At 41.3% G+C, this 18,765-nt stretch overlaps 1 protein-coding gene across 1 annotated transcript in view; it reads left to right on the top strand.

The window, feature by feature from the left end:
- C10H10orf90 (chromosome 10 C10orf90 homolog) overlaps positions 1 to 18,765 on the top strand; it is a 71,372-nt gene that overhangs the window by 23,907 nt on the left and 28,700 nt on the right. The window contains exons 3-5 of the mRNA XM_075288071.1: positions 10,220 to 10,284; positions 13,101 to 13,171; positions 17,241 to 18,174. Of these exons, the coding sequence (XP_075144172.1) occupies positions 10,220 to 10,284; positions 13,101 to 13,171; positions 17,241 to 18,174 (1,070 nt within the window). The remainder of the gene's footprint in view (positions 1 to 10,219; positions 10,285 to 13,100; positions 13,172 to 17,240; positions 18,175 to 18,765) is intronic.

Genomic DNA, 18,765 nt, shown 5'->3' with positions numbered 1-18,765 from the left:
CTACAGTCGGCCTCTCCTGACACGGTAGATAACAGATAGTAATGAATTGTATTCACCTGTCCTACACTCAAAAATGGGAGAAAATGTGCAGCGCGCTGTAACAAATTTGGCTCCACCCACTTCTATATTGACTCCGCACTTTCTCATCCATTTTTCTTTGTACCCCCCACACACAGTATAATGCTACAGTCACCCTAACATTATATAACCCACATTATAATGTTGCCCTCCAATTTCCCCAAAGTATGGAGTCCCTCGCCTCAAGCTCCAGTTTATCTTAGGGGTAAATTGGGGGGGGGGGGGCATTAAACTGGGGCAGCTGGAGGGGGACATGTTGTCCCCAGTTTATTTTCCAATTGCCCCCTGCTTAGTGTCTCTGTCCAGTGACCCCCATTTTTTAATGTCCCCCTCCTGCTGTCCCCAGTTTAATGTCCCTCTTAATCTCCCCCTATTTAATGTCTCCACTCTATCCATTTGCCACCAATTTAATACCCCCTTCATCTTCCACCAGCTTAATACACCCTCCATCTGCCCCCAGTTTATTTTTCCCCTATGTCTACTCTCAGTTTCATACCTCCTACATCTGTTCCCAGTTTCATACCTTCATCCGCCTCCAGTTTAATGTACCCCCTTCACTTGCCCTTAGTTTCATTATCAACCTGAATTTGCACCCAAAGTTTAACATAAAATGACTGATACTCACCTCTCCTCGCTCCCTTGCTGCTCTGTCTGCAGTCTCTTCCCAGCGTGTTCAGGGAGCTGTAGGTGAGATGTGAGTGACGTCATTACATCGCACCTACAGCTCCCGGGGCAGAGTGCAGCAGTGAAGCAGAAACTGTCCGCGGATAGCTCCTGCTTCATTCATTATTAAAGTCAACACATCTGCGTCCTACTGACGCAAAAAAGTTGCATCCAGGACATACCTCCCGCCAATCGGAACTGCGGGACATGACACACAATCCACTATACTATCCTCTACTTTTATACAAGATGATTCTGGAAAACGTGGCACTATTCTATACTATATCTTACTACTTTACACTATACTATTCTGTAGTATGTTGTACTATATTATTATATACTATTATTACTATTATTTCATACTGTATCCTACTATTTTATGCTATTCAGCAATATTTTGTACTGTAATATTTTATTCTATACTATATTCTATTATACTATTCTATACCCTACTATATTATACTACAGTATTTTATACTATATTCTATCTTATACAATACTATTCTATACTATGTGCATCTATTCATAAAATACTATTCTGTACTGTATTGTACAATGTTATACTATATTATCCTGGAGTTTTTTCTTCCTTATTATATTATTCTTTGCTATATCCTATTATTTTATACTATATGTTATATTACTTCTGTGCTTACCTATGTCTCAGCACACAATGATTACATAGGATTACACGTATGTATGGGACATAATACATGCTTTTCACCTCCATTACTTGAAACTACACGTTAGGTCCATTATATAGGGTCTGTAGATGACACCATAGTAAAGCTGTACATTAGGTGTACACATATGGTATATACTCCCATTGACTTTCCCCCCTGCAGTTCTCCCAGGCTAGAGGTTCACTCGGGCATGTTATATATAAAAGCGATGCCTTTTTCAGCCGCCTTATCTACTGTAATGTTTTGCTTTCTAGCACAAAGAATTTCAGACAAAAAACAAATCCCAAGAAACAAACAATACACTCTCTCATAGGTAACACTCATGTGAAACCAGGGATTTTGTGAATAGCGGCTCAAATTCAGCAAAATGCTACATTTATTGGTGATTCAGTAATGGACAAGGTGTAAAATCAACTTCTCAAGGCTGAGGTTAGACATAGAAGAAATAAGTCTTATTTAGAGTCTTTCTTTTTCCCATGGTGTCTTATTTCTTTACTCAATAAGGGGGTTTATCTTTGAAATTCATGTACAGTATACAATAAAACTATGGGAGGGGGATGTGTAAAAAATATCAGTGTGTATTGTACATGTAGTCCCTCCCCTGCTTACTACATAACACTTGAATGGTGAGTGCTGCAGTACCACTCATGACCATTACGCGATGTAATGAGCTGTGCTTTGTCCGAAAGTCAACAACCCTTTAATTCAGTTATATACTGTAACACTTCAAGGCGTATGAACTGTAGTACCATTTACAACCACTTCACAATGTATGGAGCTGTGACTATAGGGCCGCAGTCTCCTTCAATCAGCTATATACTGTAACAGTTGAATGAGTGAGAGCTGCAGTACTAATCATGGCCACTACACTTTGTACGTTTCTGTGTCTATGACCCCCTCAGTCAGCTATGTATATACCCTTGAATGGGAAATATCTGCAATACCAGTTATGTCCACTGCACAGTGTTCAGATCTAAGCTCCACCGCTAGATCACTGAAATATTGATGACCTATTCTAAATATTAAAGTCCCAGAAAAATCCTTTAAAATATCCACAACCTTTTCTGAGTATACATAATTGCAGATAAAGCCGACAATGACTTACAGATGTAAGTGCGTTACCCCCCTGTACTATGTCATATGGAACTAATTTACTTGTATGGTCCATTGCTACGTATGTTTGTGTATCTTGTGGGGACATGTACAGATATGCATTAATAAGCCCTATTGCACTGATTATTCACAGTCTGAGCAATCCCACCTGCCCTAGCACCCCTTGTTTCCTTACATGTAATAGGGGTCTCCCATCCTCCTTTTAAGGGGTTTTAAGTTTTGATTAAGTTATCTTGGTCAAAAAGGGGGAACATTTCTCTAACATGTCAAATTCTTTTCAGGCCCCAGGATATAATAAGTTAAGACCCAGGGAAGGCACGGAAACGTAATAAACACTTGTGCTCACCTTCCCTCACCTCTCTTGGTCTTCCTTGCGGTATCTCAAACTCCCTTGGGGTCTTCTTCAGTCGTCTTATGGTCTCCTGGGTGATGCCATGACATTGACGTGACCACTGAGACACAATCACAGAGACGAATCTCACGAGGTTCACCCATCTCTAGCCTCACATGGCTGTATTTTGAAAATCTGTTTTAGGCAACACTTGGATCATCCACATTTCTATAGTGAATTCTAGAACTTATATGGAGCCTAAAACCTAGTGATATCATGGTGGTGTGTGGCAAGGGTGGATATAATCTAGGCACTAGGACAAAATACCTCAGCCTTATGATACAAGAACTTGGATGTAGAGCAGAGAAAACATGTCAATATACTTTCCCTGTAAATGCAATTTCGATAGTAATCTTTACAGGAAACTTTTAAGTTTTTCAATTATTCCCATCTCATGATTTTCCATTCGGACCTGGCAGCACAGTTCTAAGGACAGATGTGTTGGGTTTTGCGCCCCCATCGCAGCGCGCGGCTATCAGAGGGATATTTTTAGCTATAACAGTTTGCTAAATATTTAGCTTCATTTAAAAGCAAAACCTAATGGCGTCCACATTGCCCGGCGTAGGCCTTGGAGGTATTTGAAATGATCACGTTACAGGCCGAGTAAATGGTTCCAATCTGCGTGCTAATAAGACGTTCCTTGCTTTTTGGCACACCTGCATCCATTCCAGGAATACAGTAATCATCCAACCCAACGGCTGCAGCTGACGGAACAGCAGGATGCACCGCGCTCCCCGCTCCACCACTTACTGATAATGCGAAGCATTACTCCGTGACCTCTATCCAAAATCACTATAGATTTTATGAATGGATGAGCATTGTTCAGTGATCAGATAAAGCTGCGTCACGCAGAACACATGCATCATGTCCGCAGAAAAATACTCTGTTCATAGGAACAGCTGCGATGGAAAATATATTCCTATTAAGGAGTTCCTTCCCTCCCCCCCCCCAAAAAAAAAAATAAAAAAATCTTTCAACTGAATGTAAAGAAAAATATTCAGGAACCATTAATACTAAAAAATGAAAACCTCACAGTAGGAATTTGCGCTAAAATATGTCTCCGTCTCTAGAGCCTGTTAGGTGCCATGAAACTGTAAGGCGAGGCCACCACCTACCAAACTTATCTGGGAAACTTTCTTAGGTCCTTCCCCAAGATTGGCATGTGTAATTATTATTATTTTTTTATGTAGATTGTGAGCCCCATATAGGGATCACAATGTACATTATTTTTCCTATCAGTATGTCTTTGTAGAATGGGAGGAAATCCACACAAACACAGGGAGAACATACAAACTCCTTGCAGATGTTGTTCCTGGTGGGATTCAAACCCAGGACTCCAGCACTGCAAGACTGCAGTGCTAACCACTGAGCCACCGTGTTGCCCCTTGTAATTTTTGTGTATATTTATGTGTGCCTTGCATCTTATTCTGTATTGTATGATCTGTATTGTACTGTATATTATGATTTATTTCTCTGTACAATGTGATTAGAGATTGGTGAAGCTCATGAGGTTCATTTTGAGAATATTCACAAGGTTTGCTTGCAAGTTTTGTTTCAGGTGGCTCCAAACTGGAAGTATAGAAGTACTGTTATTAGTCTCTGGAGACCCCAGAGTAGAAAAATCAGTAGCCCTGTGAAGGTGCAAAAAAAATAATCGTTCATGCTCACCTGCCCTAGTGCTCTTTCCTGGGAACCAGATTCGACTTGAGTTTTACAAAAGTTTTTGGTTTGACCCAAACCTAAACTATTGGGGTTTGTCACCTATGAAACAATATTGTACTCTGAGGTCTCTTCCGTCCCCAAGGTATAAGTGGAGATTCAGGGGAGATGAGTAAAAATCAACACTTATACCCAACTTACCTCATCTCTCATGGGCATTCTCACAACATTTGGTGGTCCCAAGGAATCTTCTTCAGGCCTCTTCTAGCCACTGGCTGATGTCATACAACCTGGGGTCACTGCGAGGATAGGGTCTGAGGAGAACCTAGAGTATAATGTAATATAATAATTGCACTTCCAGTTCGTATCAAACAAGTTCAACCCAAAATGAATATCTGTTGAAACTAATCTCATAAGGTTTGCCCACCTCTAGTCATGACGCTGTGATGCAAACGTCATGACGGCAACGCTCCCCACATGGCTGCTGAGGCCTAACCAGAGGCCTCAGTGATAACCTAGAGCTGCTGGCGTTACCCAGGAGGCTGGAAGAGACTGGAAGATGCCTGAACACCGGATCTTGTGAGGGATTCTAGGGTAGGCAAGGGAACAGTCCACTCATCCCTGAATTGTATATCTGCTGTGTTATCGCATTTACCTCAGTCTGGGATTATCTGGAGAGAAGGAAGCACAAAGACTTTTCAAATGGCTAAAACCTGGGTTCACCCACTGGCTGTGCATTGGGCAGTGACTATGACTTTATGCGTTGTGGTTACATCAGACAGGAAGACTCAACATACAAGAGAGGTTTTCCTGTGCTTTTAGGTCTTCCATGCAGACTTGCGTTACTACCACCATGGCATTCTATCGGTGAGGTGCAATTCTGGAGCTTGTTGTTTCCGAAAGCTAGCATGGCAAATCCATTTGTGTCTGAGAACCTTTTACTGTGAGTGTTAAGCGAAAACCCATATATAAGAACTGGGCAGCTGCCAAGTGTGTCATGGACTGTTCTCGCATCTAGAGTGTTCTGTTCCTATTGTGTTGGACTTCTGATTGATCGTGTTGATCTTAGCTGTTTCTTACTGCCGAGTAACTAACATTAACCTGTATTGTGCTGAACATCGTCTAACTCAACACTAGTGTCAACGTGCCTGTGTCAATAGAGGGTATATATTGGCTTTCACATTGGTATACTCAAGAAATAGGGATCTGGCTACCTTGCTTGGGTAGGAGTAAAGGGTGGCAAGCCTCATAACATGAGTTGGTGGAGAAGGTCCCTCTTACAGAACTGTCGTGTTAACTGCAATATAAGAAACAAGTTTTAGACATTTACACTCCCGGTAAAAAAACACAGGAATGATAGACGCCACGGTCGACTTGCTGGCTCAGAGAGGAAGCAAAGGAAACAACCAAACATATTATAGGACTGGCTGCATCTCGAAACTCCCAGATTGTTCCTGGATATCAGGGTCATTTTCCAGTTCTGATAAATTCCCAGATCTTTTCTGTATGGTACAATCTGCAATTGTAATTATACGTGTAATTTGGGATACAAGTTCTATAAATGGCTTCCTGCATTATTATTTCTCACAAAAACTAATCCCTAAGAATTGTAACAAGAGACCAAGGAAAATAAAAAAAAAAATAGTTTGACCTAAAGGGGCAAAAATATTTCCGTGGGTGTATCCTGTGATGATATGGAACTCCCTTAAGTGAGTGTTATAGTCAGGTCAGTAAGAGTATATGCCAACATTAGCAACATTACCATCAAGAGTTTATAGCAATCTGCTCAAAAAGTACATGGGGATAATAATATAGAATCATCTTAATAATACAATAACAATACAATACCATAATAATTGATATAATAATAATAATAATAATAATAATAATAATAATAATAATAATTATTATTATTATTATTATTAATAATAATACAATAATAAAATACATAAATACTACTACTATAATAGTAATTAATAATAACACTATTACATATAATGTAGCTCTCTTCACAAATGTCAGTCCACTTCAATACTTAGCCCCTTCTACTTTAAAGACCAGTGAAGTCATATTCATTTGCCGTACATTTATATGGCCTGTGTGCAGCTCAGTTCCATGAAAGTAGATGGAACTAAATTGCAATACCACACACAATCACTAAACAATGTATGATGCCAGGGTCATAACTTAAGGCTCGTATGGCCATCATCCATGTACCAACCATAAATGTTAGCACAATTTACGTTTTCCTTTTCTATCGGAGCCCAGACCACCATGAAGACTTGTTCACAACATGTCTGTGCACAAAATCTTCCCATCATTCCCCTCCATAGTAATCGTGCCCCTTTTTGTGCCACAGTATTTCCTACAGAATCTCTTCTTGAGTATAGGCTACTGACCAAATTATACTTTTGGCATTAAAGGGTTAATTTTCTCCTTTCTGACAGTGGAAGGCTGTGTATAAAAATTTTCTCTCTCCAGTGCACCAGAGGGCAGTGGTAATAAATTTATGATGTACAGATTGTCAGTCTTCAAGGCGATGAAAGATGTTTAACTAACCCTTGTGTGTTGAGGGTGACTTGTGGGTCCCCTTGGTTCGGTCGCAACTGCTGTGATCACTATGACCTCTATAGTTACACCCGTGTATAACGCTGTGCTTGGTATTGGGTGAAGTGGCTGCAGTGCTCACAAGAACAATGTGATAACACAAAAAAATACAAAAAGCACCGAGCACAGATATGCTGCCGCTTTCTTATTGTGGTGAAAAGTGGTTGGCAGCCTGAAGAACTGTAACACTGGAGACTACAGCAGCAGTGGGACCATCCAACACCCCCTCGGGGAGAAGCAAATCAGGAAAGGACGATACAGTGGATACAAAGGATACTGCGCTACTCCTCAGAATGTTGAATTAATATGCACTTTATTTGAGGTTCTTTACACACGACGCTACGGGACAGCGTTTCGGGGATTACCCCTTTTTCAAGTATACAACCAATATACACGTATCCTTACAGGTGTTCAGATGGTAGGCTCCCTGTATGGACTTGCAATGTATGTTTGGAGCGCAAAAATATATGTATTAAAGGGGTTGTCCAGGGAATTTAACTTGCTTACTTTGGGTATTTATTCAACCTGGACCTGCTCGGCTAGTTTTGACCAAGGGTCACGTGATCAGAACCAGCACCCGGACCCCAGGTTGCTCTGCCTTATATTATCACTAGTTACCTGTTCTATAGGGGCTGGCTTTACTATAATTTGCTACCTGTGAAAACTGGAGAGGAGGAAGGAGGCAAAGCAACCCGGGTACTCGTTCTGATCATGTGACCCTTGGTTAGAACCAATTTTTTTTTTTTTTTAAATAAAAAACAAAAATAAATAAAATATACTAACCTGTCCCCAGTTCTCAGGTGTCTCCCAGTCCAATCCATTCCTGCTGGAACACACCTGACCACTGGGGACAGGAGAGTATGTGTTTTTTTTGTTATTTTTCTTTCCAAGTCTATCTTGGACAACCCCTTTAAATTAAACTCCCCGGACAACCCATTTAACAGTGGCCTTTTAACTGAACGAATATTCCCGAATCCTAAATCTACAGCCAAATTCACCCCAGGTCATAAAAGCAAACAAAAAGCTCTACATCAATAGATGAAAATTCCCCTCTGACTTGTAATTTTTTTGTTTTCTAGGAGATGTTGGATAAAGACTATCCAGACAATTCTAATATTCCTCCTTTTCAAAGCCCAGAACAAAAATATTAACATGTATTAAAGGGGATTCGGAACAAGTCTTCTTATAGAGAGAGTTTAATTCTGTTTTGAAGTCGGCATTAGCGCGTCTCGGAGGTTTAAGGTTTGCATAGGGGATAAACTACAATCATGAATTTGGTGTGTTGCTTAGCAACCCATTTTTTTTTCCCACTCCTTCTTGGAAATGTTACAAAGTATTCAACTGGAGAAAATAATATTGCTTCAATGGATGGATTTTATAGGATCATGAACAGCTGGGACGTGCTCGTATTATTTAAACTTAAGTAACAGCATCAAATCCAATGCCAGGGTGTTTTATCACAAAATATAGAAGTGTAATATACAAGAGTAATAAAATTCTGCAGAAAAGCATTACGGCTATCAAATGAAAAGCACTTTTTGTTTTGATTTTTTTTATAATTCGATTCGGTATATTTTACAGTGTGAGTATTACATTTAATGCGACTATATCATTAAAAAGTTTATTGTCTTATTTTTACTTTAAACATGTGCACTATGAGCGCAATTTCCTTTTCTTGGGTTTTATGATTTGGCATCTTTTAGAAAGTTTCAATAAGTATAAAAGAAAAAAAAACTATCTATAAAGGAAAGGTTGGAAGGAAAAGTCTATCTTTGCAAAAAAAAAAAAAAATTAATAATACAGGCGAAAGAAACTTTTTGCTTCTTTTTGCTCTTATCGGGCGGTGTTCCTGCTCCCCTTCTCTATACTAAAGTTACTATCTCTGAATAGTCTGTCTCAAGACAGGCTACAGGTCACATGACCATATAGAAGTCTATGGAGAAGGGAGGAGAAGAGCATACAGGAAGGTCAGGAGATAAGTGGAGAAAGATAAGCTTAGGCTCCATATGTGCTAGGTGTGTTTTTAAAGGGATTCTACCATTAAAAATCTTTTTTCTGTGGCTAACACGTCAGAATAGCCTTTAGAAAGGCTATTCGTCTCTTACCTTTAGATGGGATCTCCGCCGCGCTGTTCCTTAGTAATACCGGTTTTTACCGGTATGTAAATTAGTTCTCTGGCAGCGATGGGGGCGGAACAGGATCCTGCGCTGCCTCTATCTTCTGCTGGATCCTCCCCTTCTTTCTTCGTCTTTCTTCTGACGCCTGCGCAGTTGGCTCTGCCACTGAGACACTAGTAGAGCCGACTGCGCATGCGCGCAATTGCGGCCTCTGAACTATGGCCGCGCATGCGCATTCGGCTCTACTAGTATCAGAGCCGACAGAGGTGAAGCCGCCGAAGAAAGACAAAGAAAGAAGGGGAGGATCCATCAGAAGATAGAGGGGGCGCAGGATCCTGTTCTCGGGCAGCGGTGGGGACACCCTCATTGTATTTTCAGCGCTGGGGCCCGCCCCCATCGCTGCCAGAGAACTAATTTACATACCGGTAAAAACCGGTATTACTAAGGAACGGCGCGGTGGAGATCCCATCTAAAGGTAAGAGACTTTCTAAAGGCTATTCCGACTTGTTAGCCACAGAAAAAAAGATTTTTAATGGTAGAATCCCTTTAATGGTTAGCACACTGAACCATTATTTTCTTTGGCCCCATACACCATGCATATCCGAGGCAAAGCTCAGGAAAGGTCCTATACCTGTCCATTTTGCCACCCTGACTCATTGAAGGAAATCAATGGGATGGTGGAAGCATGGGCGGCATACAGATATCTAATTTTCCACAGACCCAGATGCATTTAAACTAAGCCTGATCCTGAAGCTTTCTGTCAGAACCCAAGTGCATTCACATCAGGTCACTCTTTATACTCTTTAGTACTTCTTTATATATGAGCTGCATGTTACTAGGGCTGGTTGTAAGTGAGTGTGAGGAAATTATAGAACAGATTCCCCTGTAGTTCTCCCTTTACTCACCAGTTCAGGGAAAACTACGAATTCCAACTACAGCATGCAAAAAGGGAAACGGCTAAAAACTGTAGATTGTAAGTCATATAATAACTTCTGTTAAATAATGTTACTCCTTATGTACACACATAACAGCTTATCCTGAAATACTGCAATGAAGGAACAGTGGCTTTCATACAAATACTATGTCCTCCTCATTGTTTGGAGGTCAATCCCATTTGAGTCACCTTTGTTTTATGCTGATCAGTGGGGGTGCTAGGGGTGCCAGGAGTTGGATTTCCTACTGATCTGATATTGACGTGCTAGCCTGAGGACAGGGAATCAATATCAATTATCTAGAAAGTGTATATAGGAAGTGTATGCTGTAGAGTTCTCATGACAGCAGAATTTTGCGTTCGATACTAACACTATATATAATGAATCTCGATACCAAAAGAATACTTTGAAAAAAAAAATGATATATGTACACTTTAAAAAATTGTCATTTAATAATGTAGAGATATATCTTTATAAACCAGCATATAGTGATATATCTGTATACACCAGTGCATTACGCAAAATTCTATTGACGTTTTTATCAAGTTTTTAGAAAATCCTTCCATTTGCAACTTTTTTGCTAGCAGAGCTTCTGCCTGGGTTCTAGGTAGAAAAAAAAAAAAAAAAACAGAATAAAAGTTAATTAGATGGGGAGTGAGACCTCATCTGCAAGAGTCCCTGCTCAGCTGCAAGAAGTCCTGTAAGGGGCGGAGCTGGTTTCTACTGTGTAAGAGTCCCTGCTATACTATAAAGGAGTCCCAGCAACAGTATCAATCTGTATTGAAAATTTGATGCAATGTGCAACGCTAGTTTGCTACTGATGTTCCTATATTGAATTTGCTGAATGCAGTGGATTTTGTTGAATTCCTCCATAGAAAAAAAATGACTGAAATTGGGGAGATATTTGCAGTAGAATTCAAAGGGTAACTGGGGATATGCAGTTGCTTTTCCCCTTTGCATTGCACATTAACTGTGTGCTCAGTAGTAATATATTTCCAAAGAGTTGCTAGACATTGAAGGGTATTGATCAGGGCTGTCGGTGCACTTCTGCAGAGGAAGGAGTCATATACTGTAGCATAGTCTACAGCATTTGTGACCGATCTGTGCTCTGTATATCTACCCTTGTAATGAGCGTCCTGCCCAGCGTATTACACCACTGCCTCTCATAGAGCATTAGGATTCCTTGATAAAAATGCAATTACTACTTATCCTCTTCTGTAGACACCGCAGATAAGATCAAAACCTACTGATATTTTTCTTCTATGACGATAATGTTGATGTGATACCAGACATCAAAAAATGATTCACATAATCCTGAAAAGCAGGAAAGAAACAAAGATCGATCTCTGACCGGTTATATTGTTCTGGAACAATCCATATAAAGTGCAAGATGAAATCAATGTTACGTATAAGTAAATGCACAGTAGCCTGTATATATTTAAGGGCTCATGCACAATGCATTGCATTTGTATGGAGCTTTAATAGGGTTTCCATAGAGATGCTATAGCACGTATGAATTGTGACATGCTCTATCACACCTTGTAAGTAGACAGTCATTTTCTATTATAAAGAATTTCTTTTACTTATGAGCATATCATAAACATACTGTACTGTACTTTATGTCACTACTAATATAAAATATATAGTAATATTTCAGTATTTCACATATTTTCTGTAGCTTACTTAAAAACTTTTGCTGTGTAGACTGGCACAGAACTAGCAGAGTCACTTTATCATCAGAAGGCTATACGATTTAATGACAGATGTATTGTTTGTATCTCTTCTACAGACTTACTTCCAATGAAGGAAACTTAAAGGGGGTCTGTCACCAGTGCTCAGGATAGGTTAGGGACACCTGAATCAAACAGTGTTTTCGCTTGTGAATTGCTGCCTCCGTTCCCAAGATATCACAGTCAAAATGAAAATTTGCTGTTTGGAGCAGAGAGGGTGTTGCTGCTGTTCTAAATAAGTAATCATCCACACCTTCATAGCTCCAAACAGCTCATTTGCATATTGACAAAAACAGCAATGGAGGCACCGACTCACTTCATTTCAGGTGATCCTATCCTAGCTATCTGCAGGGCTGTGCTGACATACAGGGTTCTGGTGACAGATTTCCTTAAAACTAAATACTCAAATATATACTTGGTTAAAGGGGTCCCTTGAATTTTAGCAGTTCACAAAGTGTAAGCCTACTTAAAAGTTTTGCTGTGTAGACTGAGACGAAACCAGCAGAGTCACCACCTTATTGCAAGGCTGGAACCTCTTTTGCAATTGGTTAAATGGCTTTTCTGTATAATACAGGACAGGACAGGTCCTTCAGGATGAGAGGTGCCATTTGTAGTTGGTCTTCACTCTGCTTGACGCAGTGCAGAGTGGTTCTGTACACTGTACCAATTTATAGGGGGTCATCATAAAGGCTTGTCATAGCTATGTAACATCTTGTAGAGTATTATAGACACTGCAATAAAAAATAAAAATTGTTACAAACAAGGTATTGAATGAGTGAACCAAATCTAGCAACATAGTATACCTGGAAATCTGTACATAGCAAATCAAGTTATCTGTAGATTCCAGATGTTTCGGTCAAAGACCATCCTCAGTGAGATGTAGATATCTGGCCAAGGATGATAAAGCTGTAAAGTATAGAAGATCTGTGTGTTCTTTCACTCTGCTTGAAAGATGACAATCCTGTCTGGAGAACCGTCTCTAGAGTATATGAAGATGGGTTTACTAAACTTTACCACCCCTCTAAAATTATTCCTTTTATCACATTTGTAGGACAATTCTGTAGTATCTTAGTTTAATGTAACATAAATCAATAGTGACAATTTTCTTTATTGTTTTATTAAACTAGGCTTACCGGACTGCAAGGAGATCTCTGCCAACATAGAACATGAAGATGGTCCTAAAGAGGAGAACCTGAAGGTAAGAAGTAAGAAACATGATTAGTTCTCACCAGTTACAGTATAGAGAAGCATTACAGCAGCTGCATCTACCCAAAACCTTGCCATCTATGGTATCCAATGGTCACATGATTTTAATAAAAACTTGTGGCCATTGGCCACTTAGGGGTGAGCAGGTTCCATCCACATTCAGTTGCATGGATGTCCATACTCTGACACTCAACCATATGGCAATAAGAGGCTGTCATTTTAGCGAGCCAGCTAGATATATATTCCAAGTGATCATAGCCAACCCAAAAACTTATCCCAACCAGATACATCTGCTGTGCGACCTTAAAGGGTTATAAAAAAAATATGGCTGCATTCTGCAAAGACAGAGCCGCTCTTGTTCAGGTCATTCATTTGAATGGGGCTGAGCAGACTGGTGGGGTTTCTGGAGAAGGCAGCCATGTCTTTAACCCTTTGTAAGCACTAACAGCTGTTTGGGACATCATTTTGGGTTGAGTAAGGGGATGCGCATTACACATTTTCTTGAGAAGGTATCAGTGATCTTAAGTACAGTGTTTACAGAGCTTCTAAAGTCTCATCAGAAGCAGTAACGCAGGTTTCTGGATATTAAATGTAATTGAATTTCGGTAAATGTAAATTTTATTATCTGTTTGCATCACATGTAAAATATAGATGATGCAATCATTAATCACACTGGAGCGGCAATATTTACCCAAACCGTGCCAAAAGATAATCATTAGAGATGAGCGAACACTAAAATGTTCGAGGTTCGAAATTCGATTCGAACAGCCGCTCACTGTTCGAGTGTTCGAATGGGTTTCGAACCCCATTATAGTCTATGGGGAACATAAACTCGTTAAGGGGGAAACCCAAATTCGTGTCTGGAGGGTCACCAAGTCCACTATGACACCCCAGGAAATGATACCAACACCCTGGAATGACACTGGGACAGCAGGGGAAGCATGTCTGGGGGCATAAAAGTCACTTTATTTCATGGAAATCCCTGTCAGTTTGCGATTTTCGCAAGCTAACTTTTCCCCATAGAAATGCATTGGCCAGTGCTGATTGGCCAGAGTACGGAACTCGACCAATCAGCGCTGGCTCTGCTGGAGGAGGCGGAGTCTAAGATAGCTCCACACCAGTCTCCATTCAGGTCCGACCTTAGACTCCGCCTCCTCCGGCAGAGCCAGCGCTGATTGGCCGAAGGCTGGCCAATGCATTCCTATGCGAATGCAGACTTAGCAGTGCTGAGTCAGTTTTGCTCAACTACACATCTGATGCACACTCGGCACTGCTACATCAGATGTAGCAATCTGATGTAGCAGAGCCGAGGGTGCACTAGAACCCCTGTGCAAACTCAGTTCACGCTAATAGAATGCATTGGCCAGCGCTGATTGGCCAATGCATTCTATTAGCCCGATGAAGTAGAGCTGAATGTGTGTGCTAAGCACACACATTCAGCACTGCTTCATCAAGCCAATACAATGCATTAGCCAGTGCTGATTGGCCAGAGTACGGAATTCGGCCAATCAGCGCTGGCCAATGCATTCTATTAGCCCGATGAAGTAGAGCTGAATGTGTGTGCTAAGCACACACATTCAGCACTGCTTCATCAAGCCAATACAATGCATTAGCCAGTGCTGATTGGCCAGAGTACGGAATTCGGCCAATCAGCGCTGGCTCTGCTGGAGGAGGCGGAGTCTAAGGTCGCTCCACACCAGTCTCCATTCAGGTCCGACCTTAGACTCCGCCTCCTCCGGCAGAGCCAGCGCTGATTGGCCGAAGGCTGGCCAATGCATTCCTATGCGAATGCAGACTTAGCAGTGCTGAGTCAGTTTTGCTCAACTACACATCTGATGCACACTCGGCACTGCTACATCAGATGTAGCAATCTGATGTAGCAGAGCCGAGGGTGCACTAGAACCCCTGTGCAAACTCAGTTCACGCTAATAGAATGCATTGGCCAGCGCTGATTGGCCAATGCATTCTATTAGCCCGATGAAGTAGAGCTGAATGTGTGTGCTAAGCACACACATTCAGCACTGCTTCATCAAGCCAATACAATGCATTAGCCAGTGCTGATTGGCCAGAGTACGGAATTCGGCCAATCAGCGCTGGCTCTGCTGGAGGAGGCGGAGTCTAAGGTCGCTCCACACCAGTCTCCATTCAGGTCCGACCTTAGACTCCGCCTCCTCCAGCAGAGCCAGCGCTGATTGGCCGAATTCCGTACTCTGGCCAATCAGCACTGGCTAATGCATTGTATTGGCTTGATGAAGCAGTGCTGAATGTGTGTGCTTAGCACACACATTCAGCTCTACTTCATCGGGCTAATAGAATGCATTGGCCAATCAGCGCTGGCCAATGCATTCTATTAGCGTGAACTGAGTTTGCACAGGGGTTCTAGTGCACCCTCGGCTCTGCTACATCAGATTGCTACATCTGATGTAGCAGTGCCGAGTGTGCATCAGATGTGTAGTTGAGCAAAACTGACTCAGCACTGCTAAGTCTCTGCATTCGCATAGGAATGCATTGGCCAGCCTTCGGCCAATCAGCGCTGGCTCTGCCGGAGGAGGCGGAGTCTAAGGTCGGACCTGAATGGAGACTGGTGTGGAGCGATCTTAGACTCCGCCTCCTCCAGCAGAGCCAGCGCTGATTGGTCGAGTTCCGTACTCTGGCCAATCAGCGCTGGCCAATGCATTCTATTAGCCCGATGAAGTAGAGCTGAATGTGTGTGCTTAGCACACACATTCAGCTCTACTTCATCAGGCTAATAGAATACATTGGCCAATCAGCGCTGGCCAATGCATTCTATTAGCTTGATGAAGCAGAGTGTGCACAAGGGTTCAAGCGCACCCTCGGCTCTGATGTAGCAGAGCTGAGGGTGCACAAGGGTTCAAGTGCACCCTCGGCTCTCCTACATCAGAGCCGAGGGTGCGCTTGAACCCTTGTGCAGCCTCGGCTCTGCTACATCAGAGCCGAGGGTGCGCTTGAACCCTTGTGCACACTCTGCTTCATCAAGCTAATAGAATGCATTGGCCAGCACTGATTGGCCAGAGTACGGAATTCGGCCAATCAGCGCTGGCCAATGCATCCCTATGGGAAAAAGTTTATCTCACAAAAATCACAATTACACACCCGATAGAGCCCCAAAAAGTTATTTTTAATAACATTCCCCCCTAAATAAAGGTTATCCCTAGCTATCCCTGCCTGTACAGCTATCCCTGTCTCATAGTCACAAAGTTCACATTCTCATATGACCCGGATTTGAAATCCACTATTCGTCTAAAATGGAGGTCACCTGATTTCGGCAGCCAATGACTTTTTCCAATTTTTTTCAATGCCCCCAGTGTCGTAGTTCCTGTCCCACCTCCCCTGCGCTGTTATTGGTGCAAAAAAGGCGCCAGGGAAGGTGGGAGGGGAATCGAATTTTGGCGCACTTTACCACGTGGTGTTCGATTCGATTCGAACATGGCGAACACCCTGATATCCGATCGAACATGTGTTCGATAGAACACTGTTCGCTCATCTCTAATAATCATCACTTTATGTTTTATTAACTAATGCTGTAAAGCAGACATTAGCGCGAGCCCTCGAGTCACTTAAAACATGACGGATAATGAAACTTACATAAAATTAACACACAAAATTAATTTTCCGAGCACAAATCTAATCATTCTCTACATTCTAAGAAATTCTTTACTGTAACCTCAAAGATAATATCATTCGGTAATCCCTACTGGGCATCGTACGCTCTACCCACTGTACGGACCAGTACCATTAAAGTGAATTGGACAGCAATGTAGTAGTATAGGGCTGGGCAGGTGATCAGTTGATCTCCAATGGACCATTGCAAGGACAGACCATCAGTATAGTAAATCCTTAAAACCCCCCTTAATTTTTTGAGTAATTAATCTTTTCCAGTTTTGCAGTTCTTGGAAATTTGATCAAAAAAAATCTCTTTCCTGTTCAGAATTCAAAGTTCTGTCTTGTAGATGGTAACATTTGAGAACTTGACTTTTTTCTAAAGAAATTTTTGGATTCGAACAAATTTAAACTTAATTTTATCCGTCCTCATTTTGCAGATGATTGATGAGTCTGAATCCGAGGACGATGGGAAGCTCCTTCCTTCACAATCCGTGATCACGGAGCCTATTACTACCCGCATGAGGCCGTCTATGGTTAATCAGAATTCCATCAGCATTAAAAGAACATTGTCATCACTTCCCGGCAAATTAGAGATTGTAACATCCTCCGACAGAACTGTGTGTAGAACAAACCTCCATCCTGCCAGGGAAAAACACAGCCTGGATGGGAAGAAAGGCTTCTCGTCGATTACAATTACAGCTAGAAGATATATTACATCTTTATGCCATGCTCCAAAGGAAATTACCAGTGACCCGTCTTCTTCTCTGTGCAGAAGTAATGACTTATTAATGAAGGCTCCAGTTTCGTCAGATGAACACAATCAGCATTGTAGATTCTCAGATAATGGGGCTGTTTGTAGCCAAAATTTCAAGCCCTTTGGATTCATTCATTCTCAGGAATTTCCATGTCAATTCACTCGGGTTTCGAATATGGAGGTCAACCATCAAAATATAAAGGACAGCTCCAAGAAAACCAATCATACATTTATTTCAGGTATCCATGTAAAAAGGGACCAGAGCTTTCCAGGAACGGTTTATTATAGACAGAGGTTGTTTTCCATACCTCTTGGTCAATGTTGCGCAACCAACCAAAGAACTTACAAGTCAGAATTATCACATAGAATAACACGTCCTCTAAATAGTAGACTTGACCATACTATTATCAGGAAATCCGTGGAGCCCCCTAAACATATTGGAGATCAGATTATAGCAGAACATAAGAAGAGCAGCCCAGTTGACCATGAACGATCAAATTCATGGAATGGAATTCAACACAGACTATCAAAAGAACATCAAAGGAATCAAAAACGACACGTAAATGGATACCAACATGAGCCTTGCCAAGATGTCTCCAATTATCTCAATACAGATGGTGAGCATCAGTCATAGGGTTCTTCTATTCCAGAGAGGATATCATGTGGTTGTTGAGCTTTGTTACGTTGTCCATCCAGAAAATTCTGAACCCTTAAGGACCTTTTATACAAGTCAGTTATCATCCAAATAACATATTTGGCTCAATAAGGTTTGCATTCAACCATGAAAAAGCCCATTTAAATGAACAATGGAAATGGTCATTGCAGCAGAAGATGAGTGCACTGATTTTGTAGAAGGCCAATGACCTGTGTACACATTTCATTATGTTAGTGACAGAACTAGTTAACATACAACATGAACAATGACATGAAGTGGGTGAAAATAGAACATTTTGCAAATATAGTGATCATAGGAATTGTTTCAGCAGCAGAAGTAGAGTGTGATATTTTTGTAGGAGAAATTAACCAAAGCACTCATGTCATTAGGTTAGCAATAGGACATGGGTGTATGTGATATGAACAATTTCAAAAAATTGGATGGTAGTACAAATTATGCAGTAATGCAGGCTATGGCAATAATGACAACAGAAGGAGATGAGTGTGATGTACTTGTGGGAGGATAGTGACCTGTTCATCCATGTCCTTATGTT

This window comes from Leptodactylus fuscus, chromosome 10 (genome assembly GCF_031893055.1).
Source record: "Leptodactylus fuscus isolate aLepFus1 chromosome 10, aLepFus1.hap2, whole genome shotgun sequence".
Taxonomy (NCBI): Eukaryota; Metazoa; Chordata; class Amphibia; order Anura; family Leptodactylidae; genus Leptodactylus; species Leptodactylus fuscus.
The sequence above is the reverse complement of the archived record's forward strand: the minus strand, read 5'-3'. Positions and strand labels throughout refer to the sequence as shown.